At 40.6% G+C, this 17,505-nt stretch overlaps 1 protein-coding gene and 1 long non-coding RNA gene across 25 annotated transcripts in view; one reads left to right on the top strand and one right to left on the bottom strand.

Annotated features, from left to right (window-relative positions):
• The window catches only part of LOC144817929 (uncharacterized), a 427,018-nt gene extending 423,868 nt beyond the window's left edge, over nt 1-3,150 (top strand). Inside the window, exon 3 of the long non-coding RNA XR_013607000.1 lies at nt 3,023-3,150. This is a non-coding gene — a long non-coding RNA (uncharacterized LOC144817929). The remainder of the gene's footprint in view (nt 1-3,022) is intronic.
• NEDD4L (NEDD4 like E3 ubiquitin protein ligase) overlaps nt 1-17,505 on the bottom strand; it is a 1,578,130-nt gene that overhangs the window by 190,885 nt on the left and 1,369,740 nt on the right. For all 24 annotated transcript variants that reach the window (XM_078674880.1, XM_078674887.1, XM_078674878.1 and 21 more), the window contains 2 exons: nt 11,249-11,370; nt 6,958-7,028 (listed from right to left, as the gene is read on the bottom strand). In XM_078674880.1, the coding sequence (XP_078531006.1) occupies nt 6,958-7,028; nt 11,249-11,370 (193 nt within the window). The remainder of the gene's footprint in view (nt 1-6,957; nt 7,029-11,248; nt 11,371-17,505) is intronic.

Raw genomic sequence — 17,505 nt, 5'->3', positions numbered from 1 at the left:
GGCTGTGATGGCCTGGGAGATTTATGCTCAATCAGCCCAAGTGTTTTTAAGGTGGGAGGACTGGGTTGTCAGGACTCAGAACATTAAACAGGAATCAGATCGGTGTTGTAACTGAATCACAGTCCTCGATCGAGAAGGTCTTTTCTTCTGCAGTGGAGACTTCAAGGAGTTCCTCTTCTTCCTGTTCGATATCTTGGGCAAAGATGTTGGGTGCCTCATCGAAATCCCATTGCTGCATTTCTCTGCAGCGGACTCTTCAGTCGAGTTTTGTTTGAACTAAAGGATTTGTGGGCCAGACAGTCTTCTTCCTGGTGGTCAGGTGATAGGCAGAGGTTGCAGACCTGATATTGGTTGGTCCACGGGTACTTGGAAGGGAGTTTGTTTCAACATCTGGCCATCGTCGATTAAGCAGAATGCAGAGAAGCAAAGCCCTGAAGGGACTATGAATCCAATATCCCCTCGTAGGTCAAAACACTTCTTTGAAGAAATGCAAAGTGCACACATCTGGACCCAACACTAGATGGTGGAAGTATGCAAAGCACGTGTATCTACAGCCACACATGCCTCACACACAATCGGACTAGTCCATGCACATTACCAACAATAGGAGTCAACACACCTTGTGACTCGAAAATACATCTTCGAAGAAAAATAAATTACACACATCCGAGAAACACATGATGGCAGGAGTATTCACAGCATATGCATCTAGATCTACAAATGCCACAAACAAATTGTTTTTCATACAAGTTTTCTATATTTCCTTACAAAAAAAACCAATAAATAGGCCAAGCTCATCTCACATACTTTGATACTGCAATAATACCTGGGTAGGTACTTTTTCTAACAATATTTCAACGCAGGTTTTAGATTACAAACTAAAGATTCTTGCAAAAGTTGCTTTCAAGTGACATACAGGGCAGAGAAAGAAAAATGTCTCTCGGTTTCCAGACAATTTTGGTAAAATAAACTTTTCTATGAAGTGGCTTCATTGATGACCAGACATCTGACGGAAACTGAAAAGACAGTTTCAGGTCTTTCTTTCAATAAATCCTCTCTACGTATATTGCCAGACCAAATAAGCATTTATGGTTCAAATATTCTATGTACTGAATGTTACATCATTTAAAAACTCATTCAGAGTCAACCCAGGCCTAGCAGTTAACTTTCCAAACATTTTCACGGTGTTATTTTGAATTATTTAGAGATCAAGCCAATGAGTACAATTTTCAGTAGAGATCCTCTAGTATACATAATACAAGTATGCTACCACTGTCGGAGGCCAATATAATACAAACTTAAAAGCTTTTTATGAAGCAGAGGCTCCATAGTTCGGTTCATGTAGGCTGGGATCCATGCCAAATTTTCAGGATATCAACTAAAATTAATTTACTACATAAATGAATGTAAACAGTAAAAATCCATCATGTATTAGGCACTCCTGGACATCCATTAATGGTGAATTGATGCACTAGAGGTCTGCATTTCCTTCAATTAAAACATCTAGTTCATCTAATTTACACACATATATGTGGCTAATATATCATATCTTGGCTGCCAAAGCTGACGTCTCCAAATACAAATTCACTGCAACTAAAGGCAGCCTTGTAGTGGTGGAGGATAATGCTTACAATAAAAACAAAAGCTGCAAGTTGGCGAGCAGCGTGTGATCTAGAGCCACTAATCGGCAGCTGCCGATGGTCATCTGCTGTAGCGTCATATATTGATTGTGACCGGTCCAAAATGAATAAGTGCATACTTGCACCACAAAAATATTGAGCTATAGCCTCTGCTTGCAAAGATAAAAGAGAAGTGGATAATGAAACAAGTGAACAGCCTGAAGAAAAAACAAAGACAATTACCAAGAACAACTAAATGCCTATGTAATACAGAAATGTGAGATGCCGTTCTACAGTTTTCATAATATCATGACAAACAGTGTAGTTTTATAAGAATGAAGCAAACATTTCTGTTTGAGGCAGCTAAGGCATATGGACAATAACGAGGGCGCCTATGGTCCTGATGAACTTCATCTTCAGGAAAGGGGGAAGAGAACTACAACTGAATTTACTTGACCGAGAATAGTAAGTTACTGACCTGTTAAGGTGGATCACAGGCATTTTGGTTGCTTTTATAGCTCCAGATAAGGTTTGTCTATTACCCTATGTAATACTGGAAATCCTCAAGAAAATATAAATACATAGGTCTTTAAAAAGCAGCCCTATAAATGGGTTCTTAAGCCAAGGCCAGCACAATTTTTACCCATTCTGTCTTTCCCTGCAAGGTTACATGCTTCTGTTGTTGTAGTTGTAATCAACAATGCTCTATGAAGAGCAACACACTTAGATGACCTTGGCTCCAAGGAGAAAAAGAGGTCTCCTAATTTGCAACATAGATGGATACCTTCTTGACCTTTGAAAGTAGTCTGATACATTGAAACATAATTCACAATCTTTAGTGAAGTGAGAGGCTTGTGCGACATGGAAATATAATGAAGTTCCCCAAAAGTGTAAATTTGGGGATATTTAAAAACATTCAATTTTCACAACAAATGTCCACATTTAACTTTAAAAACAGAAAGTTGTGCTCCAAAGCAAGATGGGAGACATCATTCAGTGAGTTGAGCAATGACGAGCACATTTGCATTTCTTTCCTGCTTTTTATAACACTTGGGAGGTCTATGCCAAAACTTTACTTTGCACAAATCAAAGTATCTACAGTATATATTTATTCACAAACCGTACATTTTTCATAATGGCATTGGTTGTGTATATATAATTTCAGGATAGCACATGTCATAGTGTGATGCTTTGCCACAGTTAAATTTAGAATTTGTGCTGATGTGAGATGTCTCTATGAAGGTGTCACCCAACATCAGGTTCAATGGAGATTCATGAATACAGTATTAAGAATACACATGCCCATAGTATGTTAGAAGGGGTTAAGGGGAGGGCACTGGTTAATTCTTGTAATTAAGTTACATGTACATGTAATTGTGAGCGATGTTCATATTTACATGCAGAGTCTTCAGGAACCATGGTAGCTGAGATGAGAGTGCAAGCACACCACAGATGGATGACACTACATTAGCCAGGTCAAACTTTGAACAACATGGTGATGTATAAACAGAAGCCAAATCGTGGAGAGGCCAGCATAAAATCACAGAGCTTTGACAAAACAGGTAAATGAAAGACTGATGGCCAATTACTACACGAATAGTAAGGAGGAATGCCCAGCTACTTGTTCTATGGTCACTGTCTTCTAACAAAAGTATTGTTTGTAAAAATGCAACTTAATATGTGATACATTCTCATGGGAGTATTGTATTTTGCACAAAAACTTGCGTAGGATATGTAATCCACACTGAGAAAAAACTAAACCTGCTGTGCTACTGCAGACAAGGAACAAAGAGGTGCTCATCAATGCTGATTGCCCTGCATGGGGGAAACACTTAGCGGTATGAAATCTGTACTGGGGACGAGATGGACCCCTAACCTGTGTCTACTTTGTTCAGTAGGAGTACCCTGGAAATCCATAACTTATGCAGTTATTTCCTGATGCTGAAATAAGAGTTTTGCAAATCCTCAAAATTGTCATCAAAATCTAGAATGCACAAATGTATGCATTTGTATTACGTCTTTGTGATTTCGGCGTAAATTGAATTCACTGCCTGGGACTGCAACACGGTGGTAAAAGAAAGAAGAGATGGAACTTCGACAATATTCACTGGATTACCATATGTGACTTGCAATGTTAATGCAAAAAACACAGTTGATGGACAGAATGTAGAACAATGTCATACATTCAACCCAGTACAAGGATCTGGGCCTAAATCCATCGTTTTTTTGCACTCCACACCACCCTGGGTTAGACACTGGCTATATGCAAATCAGCTCTGACCCTGTGCCTCATGGGAACAGTCCAGTCCGAACTACCAAGCTATGTCTTTCCCAGACCGGAATCAAGCATCCAAGGACCGGTTTCTGGCTATCAGCCTTCATCAGCCTGGATAGCTTGACTCCAGTGGTGTGGAGAGCCTGGGACTCACGTCTGAGCATACCCAGCCCACTCGGGGTTAAAATTGCATAAAACACAGTTGATGGACAGAATGTAGAACAATGTCATACATTCACCCCAGTACAAGGATCTGGGCCTAAATCCATCGTTTTTTTGCACTCCACACCACCCTGGGTTAGACACTGGCTATATGCAAATCAGCTCTGACCCTGTGCCTCATGGGAACAGTCCAGTCCGAACTACCAAGCCATGTCTTTCCCAGACCGGAATCAAGCATTCAAGGACCGGTTTCTGGCTATCAGCCTTCATCAGCCTGGATAGCTTGACTCCAGTGGTGTGGAGAGCCTGGGACTCACGTCTGAGCATACCCAGCCCACTCGGGGTGAAAATTGCAAAAAACACAGTTGATGGACAGAATGTGGAACAATGTCATACATTCACCCCAGTACAAGGATCTGGGCCTAAATCCATCGTTTTTTTGCACTCCACACCACCCTGGGTTAGACACTGGCTATATGCAAATCAGCTCTGACCCTGTGCCTCATCGGAACAGTCCAGTCCGAACTACCAAGCTATGACTGTTCCCATGAGGCACAGAGTCAGAGCTGATTTGCATATAGCCAGTGTCTAACCCAGGGTGGTGTGGAGTGCAAAAAAACAATGGGTTTAGGCCCAGATCCTTGTACTGGGGTGAATGTATGACATTGTTCTACATTCTGTCCATCAACTGTGTTTTTTGCAATTTTCACCCCGAGTGGGCTGGGGATGCTCAGACGTGAGTCCCAGGCTCTCCACACCACTGGAGTCAAGCTATCCAGGCTGATGAAGGCTGATAGCCAGAAACCGGTCCTTGGATGCTTGATTCCGGTCTGGGAAAGACATGGCTTGGTAGTTCGGACTGGACCCATGAGGCACAGGGTCAGAGCTGATTTGCATATAGCCAGTGTCTAACCCAGGGTGGTGTGGAGTGCAAAAAAACAATGGATTTAGGTCCAGATCCTTGTACTGGGGTGAATGTATGACATTGTTCTACATTCTGTCCATCAACTGTGTTTTTTGCAATTTTCACCCCGAGTGGGCTGGGGATGCTCAGACTTGAGTCCCAGGCTCTCCACACCACTGGAGTCAAGCTATCCAGGCTGATGAAGGCTGATAGCCAGAAACCGGTCCTTGGATGCTTGATTCCGGTCTGGGAAAGACATGGCTTGGTAGTTCGGACTGGAATGTTCCCATGAGGCACAGGGTCAGAGCTGATTTGCATATAGCCAGTGTCTAACCCAGGGTGGTGTGGAGTGCAAAAAAACGATGGATTTAGGCCCAGATCCTTGTACTGGGGTGAATGTATGACATTGTTCTACATTCTGTCCATCAACTGTGTTTTTTGCAATTTGCAATGTTAATGTACAATAAAAACTGCTAGACTGTAGTAATGGAAACAGAGGTTAAGTCTATATTAGACTTTGAACGTTACCTAATAATTAAGAGGTAACATGTTTACGGTATAGTGACCTCAGCTGTATAAACAAAATTAAGACAGTGGAGACAGCTACAGGAATGCAAACTCAATGGTGGGATTATAACAACCGGTTCATCACAACTGGTGAGATCGCCTGAATACTGTGTGCAAGTCTGTAGAAAACAAATGAGGAATTCCAGTTAGTAGAGGGATGCCCTATGAATGAACTGCTTGGTTTAAGAGAGTCATCCACCCACTGTACTATATCAAAAGAGGTCCCAAACATGAGCTCAAACTTAGTGAGTCTCTGGAATTCTTAATGATGGTGTTGCGGAACAAGGCCAACACAAATAAACTTTTTACTTTTACAGGGAGGTCTATAATAAGAGGCTCTAGATCCAAAATGTGTACCCTAAAGACAATGAAGAACGGGAGATCTAACAGAAGTGCTCAGGATCGTCAAGTGAATATAAATACCTTTTTCAGTGGAAAACTCTTCCTCACACAGGTAATCATGACAATACCCTGAAGAAGGTGGTAGCAGATTCAGAAGCAACATCAGAATTTTAATGATCAACCTCCCAGCTCAAATGGCGGAAGCAGAACAGTACATGCATTAAAAAAAACCTGAGTGGGAAGCAAGGGAGTTGCACAATCCCTTCCCCGCACAGTGCTTCTCTCTTCGTTACTGGCCAAATGCATAATATCAGATGCCCAGAGACGCTGTATACTGTATGTCCCTGTATCCTCAGGGCTATGGAACTGCAGAACAGTTGACATAGTGACTTTTCTATACCACACTTGGGTGACAAGAACTTACAGACTTTTTCCCTGCGCTTTGGTAGGTAAGTTTTAATATGCTCTTTTGACAATCACATTAACGATTTCCACAAAAATAGGTATTGTATATTCATATATGGGAAACCTCTGAATAAAATGTTCCTACTGAAAAAGGGTCTAAATAATAATACCCAAATACAAGAAGGGGCAATCAACTCACCTGACTTCTAAAGGAAAACAAATTATCTACTACAGGAAAGCCTCTTTCAAAATTAGACATACTACTACAAAAGAATGACTCTTGGACAATTTTAGAAAGCAACAATGTAATATAAGGTGATATACACATTCCATGCTTTTAGCCTGAACACCAAGTCATATTCATTGGAGCACGAAAAAAACACCCGACCACATAAAATACAGCCATTTAGATTAGACGTTGCCATGAAATACAGTCATTTAGATCAGGCTTTTAACCAAAGTACTGTCAGGACAGTACTTCATCAATAGACATTACTTCAAATGTGATGAAGACTCCCTTGAGCAAGGCCTTGAAAAAGACATCTTGATATCTAAATCACCTGAAATCTTTGGCATATTTTCAACCTTTGCAGCATCTTGTGAGTGTAAAACGTATAATACTAATTTTGGAATTTCTGGAAATGCAACTTCCATTTTCCACTAACTAGTAGGTATTTACTTACCACAGACTCCATATCTTTTAACGTTATCTGCTTCCCCAACATCATCTTATAAAAGGGCCTGATGAAGAACCCTAAAACAGTAATATATGTTAACATCAGACCAGTTCCATAGTGTAGTTCCAGCAAGCATGCATCAAAAGCAAATGTTGAAAATAAATCTAATGAAACAGTAGATATCTTCGTTAGGACTATTGAAGCACACAGAATGCAGTTAGATATCAGGACACCCAAAAGAGATAACTGAGGTTCAACTGTGGTAAACTAATCAAAACACAAAGAAAAGTGAATAGAATGAAGACATGAAAAGCACCACATTGTTTGTGTAGTGTCGTAAAATCATCTTTTTAAATATTAGGAAGGAAAACAATAAGTTACTTACCATCAGTAATGCTCTTTATGGTGGATAATCTAACTGCAGATGTTTCCTCTTGTAAAGATTCCCAGTGACAGACTGGAACTGGAAATTCTTGCAATAGCCCTTGCATGACGCGAGATGACATCTGCATTCTGCAACTCCATCCCGCTTCCAAGCAGGATGAGACGGAGCCACAAAAACTTAGCCCCCTGCCCATTGACGTAACTTTAACCATCATTTCTTTCCGAGCCGAAAGACATTGAGCATCTTGGACAGAATTTACTGCAGGTGGCAGTGTGGTAAATGTGGAACATTATTAAATCCAGAAAGTCTACTCCGCAGAAAAGAAGGGCGGGTGGTGAGCATTCTGCAGTTTGTGTCTCCACCAGAAACAGTGTTACTGGAGGAATATAACTTATTCTTCTGATGGACATTTCCATCCACAGGTTTCTCATTATGTGTATTTATACCAGAGCAATAGTCTCTACAAGACCAAACAGGTGAGTCTGAGGAGTGGACGTTGCACCAGGAAGGTATGCAGAATTGAACTGCAAAATTGTGGCATATTGTAGTGCCCGTTGATTGTATGGCGAGGATGCCCACATGGCTGCTTGGCAGCTGTCCAAAACTGGAATGCTCCGGGTTAGGGCAGTATCTGCAGCTTTTGTTGTGGTGGATTGAGTTCTAAGGCCCTCTGGAGGATTCTTTTTTCGCCAAACCATTGTGGTTAAGTATTTGTCTGAACTGCCTTTCCTTTCTTCACAACGACGAACCTGAATAACAGCTCATCATCTACACTGCTCTTCTTAGTCCTACAGAATGTGAAGCTAAGGACATGCCTTGGCTCTAACCATGAAGTCTTTCCCCCTCATCAGAAGGACATGGTGGAGAAAAACAAAAATGCAGGGTGCATAATGGACGGCGCCACATGGAAAGGGGACACAGCTTTTGAAATGACTCCTAATCACCAACGTGTCAAAAATTGTAGTATTGGGAGGCTGCAGTTCGCTGATGCAATGGGTAGATGTCATTGCAATGAGAAACAGGGCCTTCCAGCTCAAGAGTCCCAGAATACATCTATGTAGACAATGAAAATGAGCACACATCAAGAATGCTAGAACCAAACTGAGGTTTGGTGCGGACAACGGCGGACACAATGACAGCACTTTCCTGCTGTGTTCCCTTTGCGGGAAGATTCTCAAAAGGTCATTAGGGTTGGGTGTGCATACGTGACTCCAGCACCTGCCGTTGTTTGGTGCTAACTGCAAAGCAGAGAAATGCTGAATCCAGAGAGTAGTGCACCACCCTATTGTGTGATAAAGTTCTTGTACAGAAAGTCTGGTAGTCTTAGTTTGTTTGTTTTTGACAGTCTTTTATTGCAAAGCAAATCCAAAATTAAAGGAAATTTCCAGCCAACGCGTTTCGTTCATAACCATGAACTTCTTCAGGGCGTGTAGTAGGATAGCGTCACAATCTCGGTAATCTATGTAGTCAGGTTTGCTGCGCCTCCGTGATAAGGGCTAGTAAGCAGTGGTTCTGTGTGGTAGATAACAGCAGCCATCTGCTTCGTCCGTTTAAACGGCTGCTGTTATCTTCCACACAGAACCACTGCTTACCAGCCCTTATCACAGAGGCGCAGCAAACATGACTACATAGGTTACCGAGATTGTGGCACCTCTTTCTGTGACCTCCAAATGAACATGCTTCCTTTGAACTTAAATACTTCTTTATCCTGAGGACACTGCACAGCTGAAGCAGACAAGCCATCCCTCATCCGGAGGTGCATGGGCTGGTGTTCTTAACACATGCGGAGATCATAGATTATGGAAATAAATGGGAGTCAAGAGAACAGCATAAACCCTGATTCCTAAAGTAGATTCTATTGGCATCCTACATCAACTTCCAGGTGGCTGTAACTCACAACAGGAGCCATAAAATAAAGGGTGCACAAGAGATAGGCTGTACAACTCCCACACTCCTGATGGAGGTTGGACAACAAGTCCCGAGTCCTGCTTGACCCAAACACTTTTGGCACAAACTCTGCTAAAAGATAAGCCCCCTGTAAAGAGGCATGCCAAAACATATTTAACCAATCCTGAATAAAACACTCCCCATGGATGTTCAGCTCTAGCCACTAGCATGTAATGTTCATACTAGTGTGATCACTGGGGAAAATAGTGAATTGGAAAGTGTGTTCTGCAAAGTTCTAACTCGATGTTGGGCAGACAGTGTAGCAAGTACAATGGTCAAACTGATGGTATATATTAGTTCGAAATGGATTAGTTAGGGGAAAGAAGCTTCAAAACTCTCAAACCATCAGTATTTGTCTGAAAGTATAATTTTCTATTCCCTGGAAACACACATCAAGTACCATAAAGCAGTGGGGTGGGAATCACCCATAATATATTTTAAAGAGCATGCCTAACTCAGATGCAACTTTATCCCTGCTAATGAAGTTCATGAAATCATACATGTTAAGATGGCATGCAAAATGATGATATACACTTGCCCTGTGACCTCAATTTTTACCTTCCAAAAACGTACCAGACCCCCTACAATTATGCTTCCGAACCGTCCACCCTACAGAGATTACCTTCGCTCAAGTTACTAATTTCATTACCTCAATCAACCATAAAATCTATTGTCAATCGTCATAATGCTAAACGTCTCAGCTCTCAAACTGTTGATCACTCCACCTCACTATCTATTCTTCTTGGTCTTGTTATCAATGACAAAGCATATAGCTCATTCTCCACTTCTTTTTGTGAATGAACTTTCTGTGCTTCATGATGCTCTCTCACACTCAACTCTCTTACCAGCTTGCATTTAGAGGGTTCAGGACAACACGTTTTTTTCTCACTAAACACTAAATCTCTTGGAAACATTATGTTCTCCACTAGGACTTCTTTTAACAACCTTTATTCCTGCCCTTTAAGACTCAGTCTGGGGCTGCATTACAGCCTTCCAGCGCTGGTGGCAACTACGCTATCATCCTAAAAACTTCTAAAATGAACTGTCTATTTTCATGCTAAAATTACATCTACAGCTCTTGCATTCACCTCATATTTCTTTCTAACATCCTTATCCTGACACCATAAATTCTCTGTCAGCGCTATTATGCACCCAGAGTCAATCTACAACTACAGATAATGCTGCTACATACCAGCCAATAAAGTATACACTAAGCCCCTTTCCATAATCCGAAAAACTGATCTCTACACTACTACTCAACAAGTTGTACTACTGTGACAATATAGTAATAGGTCTTGCCATTCATTCTCCCCAGTGAGTTAGGCAATACATGTTGCCACTAACACACTCTATAATCTCCCAAGACATATCAACCCTCACTTCACAATCTCAAAGTTCCGGTCTTAACGTGGACTTTATTCACTCCACTTCACTTCACACTGAGTGCACCAAGTCTCATACAGCTATCTTTTTAAGACTAATTTAAAAACATAGCTCATACAAAAATGAATTGATTAATCCCATTCCCACTGCTTAAATAGTGTAAGATATAATAATGGATGTAAAATCATACATTGTATGTCATCTGTAGCCTTACCTTTCAATTACCAGCACCAGTAACACCAACCTGCTTACGGAATCCAACAAAAATACTATTTTTATGTATGTACCAATAAACACGTTGCTATGTACACAATTTCCTGCAGAAATGCTCTCCCGAATGATCTTTTATTTAAAATATATTTGTACCTTTGCTTAACATATGGAAATAAAGTACAAATCTATAAACCAGTCATAGATCGCTCCATTTAAAATATGTTCATTAATGTAAAAGGAAAGTGAAAGATATCCCTTTCTGGTTGTATAACATCATGTTTGAAAATAATTATAGAAGACTGTTTACAGTGCATACAAAACAGTGCCCTAGCCCTCTAGCAATATCGTGGAAATTTACTTTTAGCTTACCGTCTAAAAGCTTCCCATGAAACACAGCCAGTCCAGCAATCCTTCCGATGAAGGTGAAATATGAAAGGTGATCTTCATTGCACAACCCTGAATTTGGATTAATCTGGAGAGTGTAGTTGTCCCTTTTTTAAAGAAAAAAGAAAAAACATTAAAAAATCTAAACTAAAAGCAAACTTCATACATATTTTGTACAAGTCAGTATGCCATTTTCAAACTCTGGTGAAATACAGTTCCCCAACTAACACCTAGCTTGGAAGTCGTTTAAGACGTTGAATGCGGATAATGACCATGGAATTTCAAATTAACATCGAAGTTTTTTAAATGCCCAGTCATTTTAAATTCTATTCTGAAAAAAGCCTAAACTTCCCTTTACAGTGCCTAGTAACATCCAAAATAAACAATGCGCTTTTTTGCCTCTTTGTTAACATGCAAAGATTAAGTCAATAGGTTTGACATTTGTATGATGTGTGTATATAGATTGGGCTGAATGTGCACAAAGGTAATACCAAATGAACTAAAACACAGACAAACGAAGCATCTGTTAAAAAGGTTAATTTGTTTTCTTTGGCATCCATTATTCAGATTGTTCAGTCAGCGCTCGCTCCTCAGTACAACCTAGCAGCTTGCCTAGAGATTTTAGACATAAAATATTTCCTCATTATAAGGAAGAATATCTAAAAAGAGGCAAAGGAAAAAATATAATAGCTAAATACTCCTGCAGAATGATCCAAGATGTTTCAAAATATCTCAATCTAATGGCTGAAAGAATCTGTCCCAAAGCATTTTAAAGTAAGTATAGAATAAGTAAAATATTACCAGGGACGGCTCCTCCGCTATGGTGGAGGAGTGTCACCCCAGTGCGAAAAGCAAAAATATAAAATGGTAATAACTTTCAGTTATTACCATTTTATGTTTCCTTTGAGGGTTGCCGGGGCTGCTTTGCTAACAGAGTAGGGCAGGGGAGGAGTGGTTTGCTCAATCCTAAGTGCGCAGTGACGGTTTGGTCGGCCATCTCGGGCCACCCAAACCAGTCATGTGCACTTTCCCCTTCTCCATGCAGGCTGCCATACAGCACGCATGGAGGACAGGCCCACCCCTCTAGCCCTCAGACCAGTCACAACGCTTGCATTGCAGTGTTGTGATTGGCTTAGGGGAGGGAGCCTGGCTGCCTGTTTCTTGTTCCTGAAGCAGGAGAGCAGGAGCAGAGACGTGGAACCCGGCGGAGGCAAGGTAAGTGATTTTTTTTGCTCACTCCAACACAACCCCCGTGTAAACCCATGCGCCTGATTCCCCCCTTTCCCCCCTAGCCACAGCTGAATATTACTAACCTGTAACTAAAGGTTTGAAGCGGTGCACTATTCCGCAATTTAGTGTTCAGTTTGGAATATTAGAACTTGTTTACTTCAATGACTGAGTTTCGGTTTTGAGAATGACTACTGATCATGTAGTCAAAATCACATGCATCAGCACAGAGACTCTACCTTATTGTGCCAGTTAAGTTATAAATATAAACTGCGTGGCAAAACTATCAACCAAACCTTTTTCATTGCCATCTGCAGGGGATGTGGGTGATGCATGCAAATCCACAAAATGGTGGAGAGGTGCAACCAGATAGTTACAATAAAGTAGCATGTGCTGTTGATAATCAATTCTGAGGCCTATCCCCTTTATGAGGAAGCGGATAGAAAGTAAAGATAGTTGTAGTGAGTAATGTTTTAAGAATTGTTTGGGCGACTTGGAATCTTTCCATACTGAACTGCAACTGGCTGATGTTATGAGAATGTGTGTGCAGACGACCGACCATGTGGCTGCCTTAGGAATATCCACCAGTGAAAGTCAAGATGGCACCTTTCTTTCATTTGAACTGAGCCGGTGGGATTTCTATGAGCTGTATGTTTGCACATGCATAGCAAACCTGAACGCATCACACAATCCATCTGGATTTGGACATAGGTTGACCCAGTATTGCGGGTGCAAAGAAAACTTCTCTTTTGCATAAGAGTTTAGTTCTGCCACTAAAGTACATGAGTGCAGGTTTGATGTCCCCGGAGTGTAGTGCCCTTCCAGCTCGGTTTCAAGGGGATTGAAATAATGTTATAAGGTCTTCTTGCAGAGAGTCAGGGCCAAAGCTTTTTAATTTAAGCACCAATCGACACTAGTGAGTGTCCTATTTGGTTAGTTTCTAAGCTCGGTGCAATAGGTTTGGGATGTGACCCATATACATCCCACTGTGGCGGTGAAAGAATACCCCCGTTTCTAAGTTCTAGACCGACCCAGCACCTGAGAAAAAATGTATTCTTATTGGTATGACCAGTGTAGTACACTTGTATTAGTTGATGAAAACTGTTATCACAAACAAAATTGTAGTTCCCAAACAGAAAATATATATATTCGAGCAGTCTTGATTGTAGTTGTATTCAAATTCTTTATTGAAATTCAGTTAATCTCCTTATTCTTGATTAAAAACACCACACAATTGCTTTGCCGACAACGCGTTTCATCCCTCTTGTGACTTCTTCAGGGCTTAAAGTGGTCTTGTTTCTTTTAGTTATTGGCAAGTATGGCTCCAAGCAAACCTTAGCAGCAGCCACGATAAAGCAAAGTATATTGAAAAAAGCAGTCCCCGTTGTTCATGAGGATTCTTATGTTCTGAATGGATTAATCTTGATTATAAGTATCGCTTGAAAGGCCTGGTGCTCAATGCTCGTGATATCTCTTTGCAGTAAATGGATTGTGCCCTCTAATGAATTTGTTCAATTAAAGGCAATGTTCTATTTTCTCTTTCCGGTAAATATGGCAATGTCGCATCTTCTCAAGTGTTACAATCTGCACCAACCACACCGTTTCTCAAAGTTCCACCAAGGTTTAATGGTGTAAGGCCAACTGCTTAGTTAAGGTGAAACGGTAAAATTACCTTTGGAAGAAAGTGTTTAAGTGTACATCAGACTAATTTGTATTTGTGAACTGATGGTGCTTGTAGTTCGTTATCTCTGGGCAAGGAAGTGTCTGCAACAAGAAAAGCAGCCTTCCAAGTTAATTCCATGTGGGTGCTGGAACAGAGAAATGTCCCCTGGTTTGTTCTGCAGTGTCAAGGGAAAGCTGTGCTCTCCGGCTTCATATCTGCTGAATACCAACCTGATTATCATTCTTTTCTGAGCCTGACCGACCATTTTGTGTTATCTTCAAAAAAAGTTTATAATCCCTTAATTAAAGATGGGAGTATTCTGATAATCCCATTTTCAGAACAATAAGCGCGACAGCACTTAATCCGAGAACAACTTGTAAAATGCAGTAATATACATTTAATGATGTGTGAATCAATTTGGAAAACTGCTACAGACCAACACCTATGTATGGAGCAGCAAAGAGGCTAGCAGGAATATTTAATCTTGTTATAATTTTGAATCACTTTGTCTTTTTCCACAAAGGCATTTTACATGACTTTCAAAGTATCCTCTGTTTTTTTTTTACTTACAAGTAGCCTGTGTTTTATTTAATTATTTTCTTTAGGTTGATGCTCGCACTTCTAATCTCGTCATTTTTGCCCGAGGGTACAAATACCGGCAGCTGATGGGCAGAATTTGGCACGGTTGTGCTAGGATCTGAGAGGGGCACGTACGCTAACGCAGCTGTTGGAACAGGAAGCACTTCTTGTTTAATAAGCACTTTTGGGCTCATTTTGAGTATTGTGCAAAATCTAAGCAAAATCTGCACCAAGGCTTAGTATTGACCCTACCTGTGCAAAATTACTCTGAGGAAATCCGGCAGTATACCAGGGAAAAACGAGAAGTTTTACCATCAGGTATGTGGAAATCCTATAGCCCGACAACCAGGACATATTGTTTGGGGTCAAGGGCAACAATTTTTCATGTGTATTTTGTCCTTGGGACAAGTAGTCCAACCCCCTGCAGCACAAACCCTTCGGCTGCCAGTTTGCAGTATCACATTATGGATCAGGAAAGGGCACTGTTTGCAGTTAAGGAAATACTTTTGTCCATATCTTAATTATGTTCAAACTTGTATTTATGGTTCATTAATTGAAAGCCTTTATATTAGGGTGAGTGCTCTAAGAAAACGGTGTAAGCTCTGACTGCACTAATGACAGTGGTTCTAGTATAAAAATGTGTACACATGTTTTCAAAGTTTAGTAATATGAGGCTACGTATAATGCTCCCAGAATGCTCTCTAATTTAATGCAATTAATGGCAGAAGCTTGAACGCATGATTGATGATTATTTGCTTTCAAAATAAAATGTTCATCAAATGCAAGCAGGAAAAAAAACATTTCGCTAAACTAATTTAAAATTTCAGGTACCATTTCTTTGCAGCAACATTTATTAACATGTGTTGATGCATGCTAGTATTTCCCAAAAATATTCATAATGGAAAATCAGTGTAACCAGTTTCAATAAGATTATGGGAAACAAAAATAAAGAAGTACTGGCAAAGCCAGTAGGTCTGAAATTGGTGGTCAGTGTTTTAGTTTTGTCAATATGCGACTTGTTTTGGCCTGGGTTTTGTAAAACCTTACTGGTGTGGGAGCTGCCAGACCCTCACCATTATAACAAACATTGGCAAAAGCAAACATTGTTTTTGGTCTCAAAAAGCACACACTGCCACAGTAGTTACTGGAAGTGAACACAACTACTTTGTGCGCCGATGTGCTCCTTGTGAAAGAGCAGAATGCTGTCACTCAAAGTGAAGCTAACCGACACAGAGAGAGACAGAATTTTAATAAACTCAAATGGTCATGGTCAACACCAGGCCAAATTAGGGGTCCAATTATTAGAGAAAGTCACAAAAATGAACTGATGGTACATATCCTTGCATTAAGTGCAGCTATACGGCTTTTGTGAATTCCCAAGAATTTACAGAAGTACGACAAGAAATAGTACTCATAGAAAATATTTGTGAACTGCATTTTAGCATGAGCAAATATGCATGTGTAGATTTCCCCATGCGAAAGTCTGAGTGTTTGCAAGTTCACTTTCCCTCCAACCACTTTTTTCCCCAACTCTGGAAGAAAATATACATACGCCACTGTCAGGAGTAAATTTCAAACATTTCTCAATATGGGAAAAGATTATAGAAGAGTTGCTGAAAACCCTTAAAACATGCAAGTAAGTAGTTTTTCACAGACTCAAAAGGGCATTCTAACCCTGGAACTATTGCTTACCATTACCTTCAGCCCCAGTAGGTAAGTCTGCGGAAACGTGGCAAAATATGGGGAGTGCAAGTATTCAAACACTACTATGGAAGGACCCCTAGCATAATCAGAGGCTATATCAGAGCTCTAATATAATGAGATTGCCCCCATAATTTGTCACCGCACTACATGGCACCAAAGGGACAAGTGGATTTTGTTACAGGACCAGTAGATTTATGACGCATCCTGCCCCATAGGCAAGTAGATATTTTATTAAATTCTAAACCCCTGTAACAGGTAGAACCATGTAGTAAAACTATAACCACAGTTCCCCATTGCAAACCTGCAAATTGTTTCCAGTTCTGTACTTACAAATTGGCCACAAAAACCTCTAAGGTAAAACCACAAACACGCTATAGCAGCAGGTCCCCCAGCATTTTTTGGAGCTACAAAAAAGAGTGACCCTAAATAATTGGGTTTAGTGATGTATATGGATTCATAACTTTAACAAGTCACTACAACCAGCTAAAGTGCCTTCAGATTAGCAGTGGCGAGGTGTTAGAGAGATGGGCATTTCCGGATGAAGCCTGATGCACACAATACGATCTCAGAAAGCCGGAGTTAAATAATGAACAGAGAAATGTATCAAAGGCTGTTTAGTAAGTTATAGGTGGGTAGCACTCCATAATGTCTTTTTCCAATTCACAAGCTGCAGATGTCTTAGTCTGACCTCTAACTTCACTAATCACTACACGTATTCCTGACTTTAGTAGATCTTTTGCCTACCAAGGAAAGGGACATTGGTGATGTTGTGAAGGAGTAGCCCGTCTGTCAAACTCTAAATCAGGCCCACAGAAATTAATATGCATTTTGTTCTCTAGTGCAGTTCTTCCTTCTCTAAATGGTCTATATTCTTTTCACTAAAGCTGGACTAGCCATATGGGCATACAAAAATACCTGCAGGACTATTGAGCAGAAGGCTACTTTTTGGCTGGAAGGGTTGAGGAATCCATAGCCTAATGATGTACGGCAGGGGGCATTTTTTTTTCTTACATGGTCACACCATCACCCTTCCTACAAACCACTTAAGCCCTTTAAATGTTTTTTCATA

This window comes from Lissotriton helveticus, chromosome 2_1 (genome assembly GCF_964261635.1).
Source record: "Lissotriton helveticus chromosome 2_1, aLisHel1.1, whole genome shotgun sequence".
In the NCBI taxonomy this organism is placed as follows: domain Eukaryota; kingdom Metazoa; phylum Chordata; class Amphibia; order Caudata; family Salamandridae; genus Lissotriton; species Lissotriton helveticus.
Note: the sequence above shows the minus strand (reverse complement) of the source record. Positions and strands in the feature narration are given on the sequence as shown.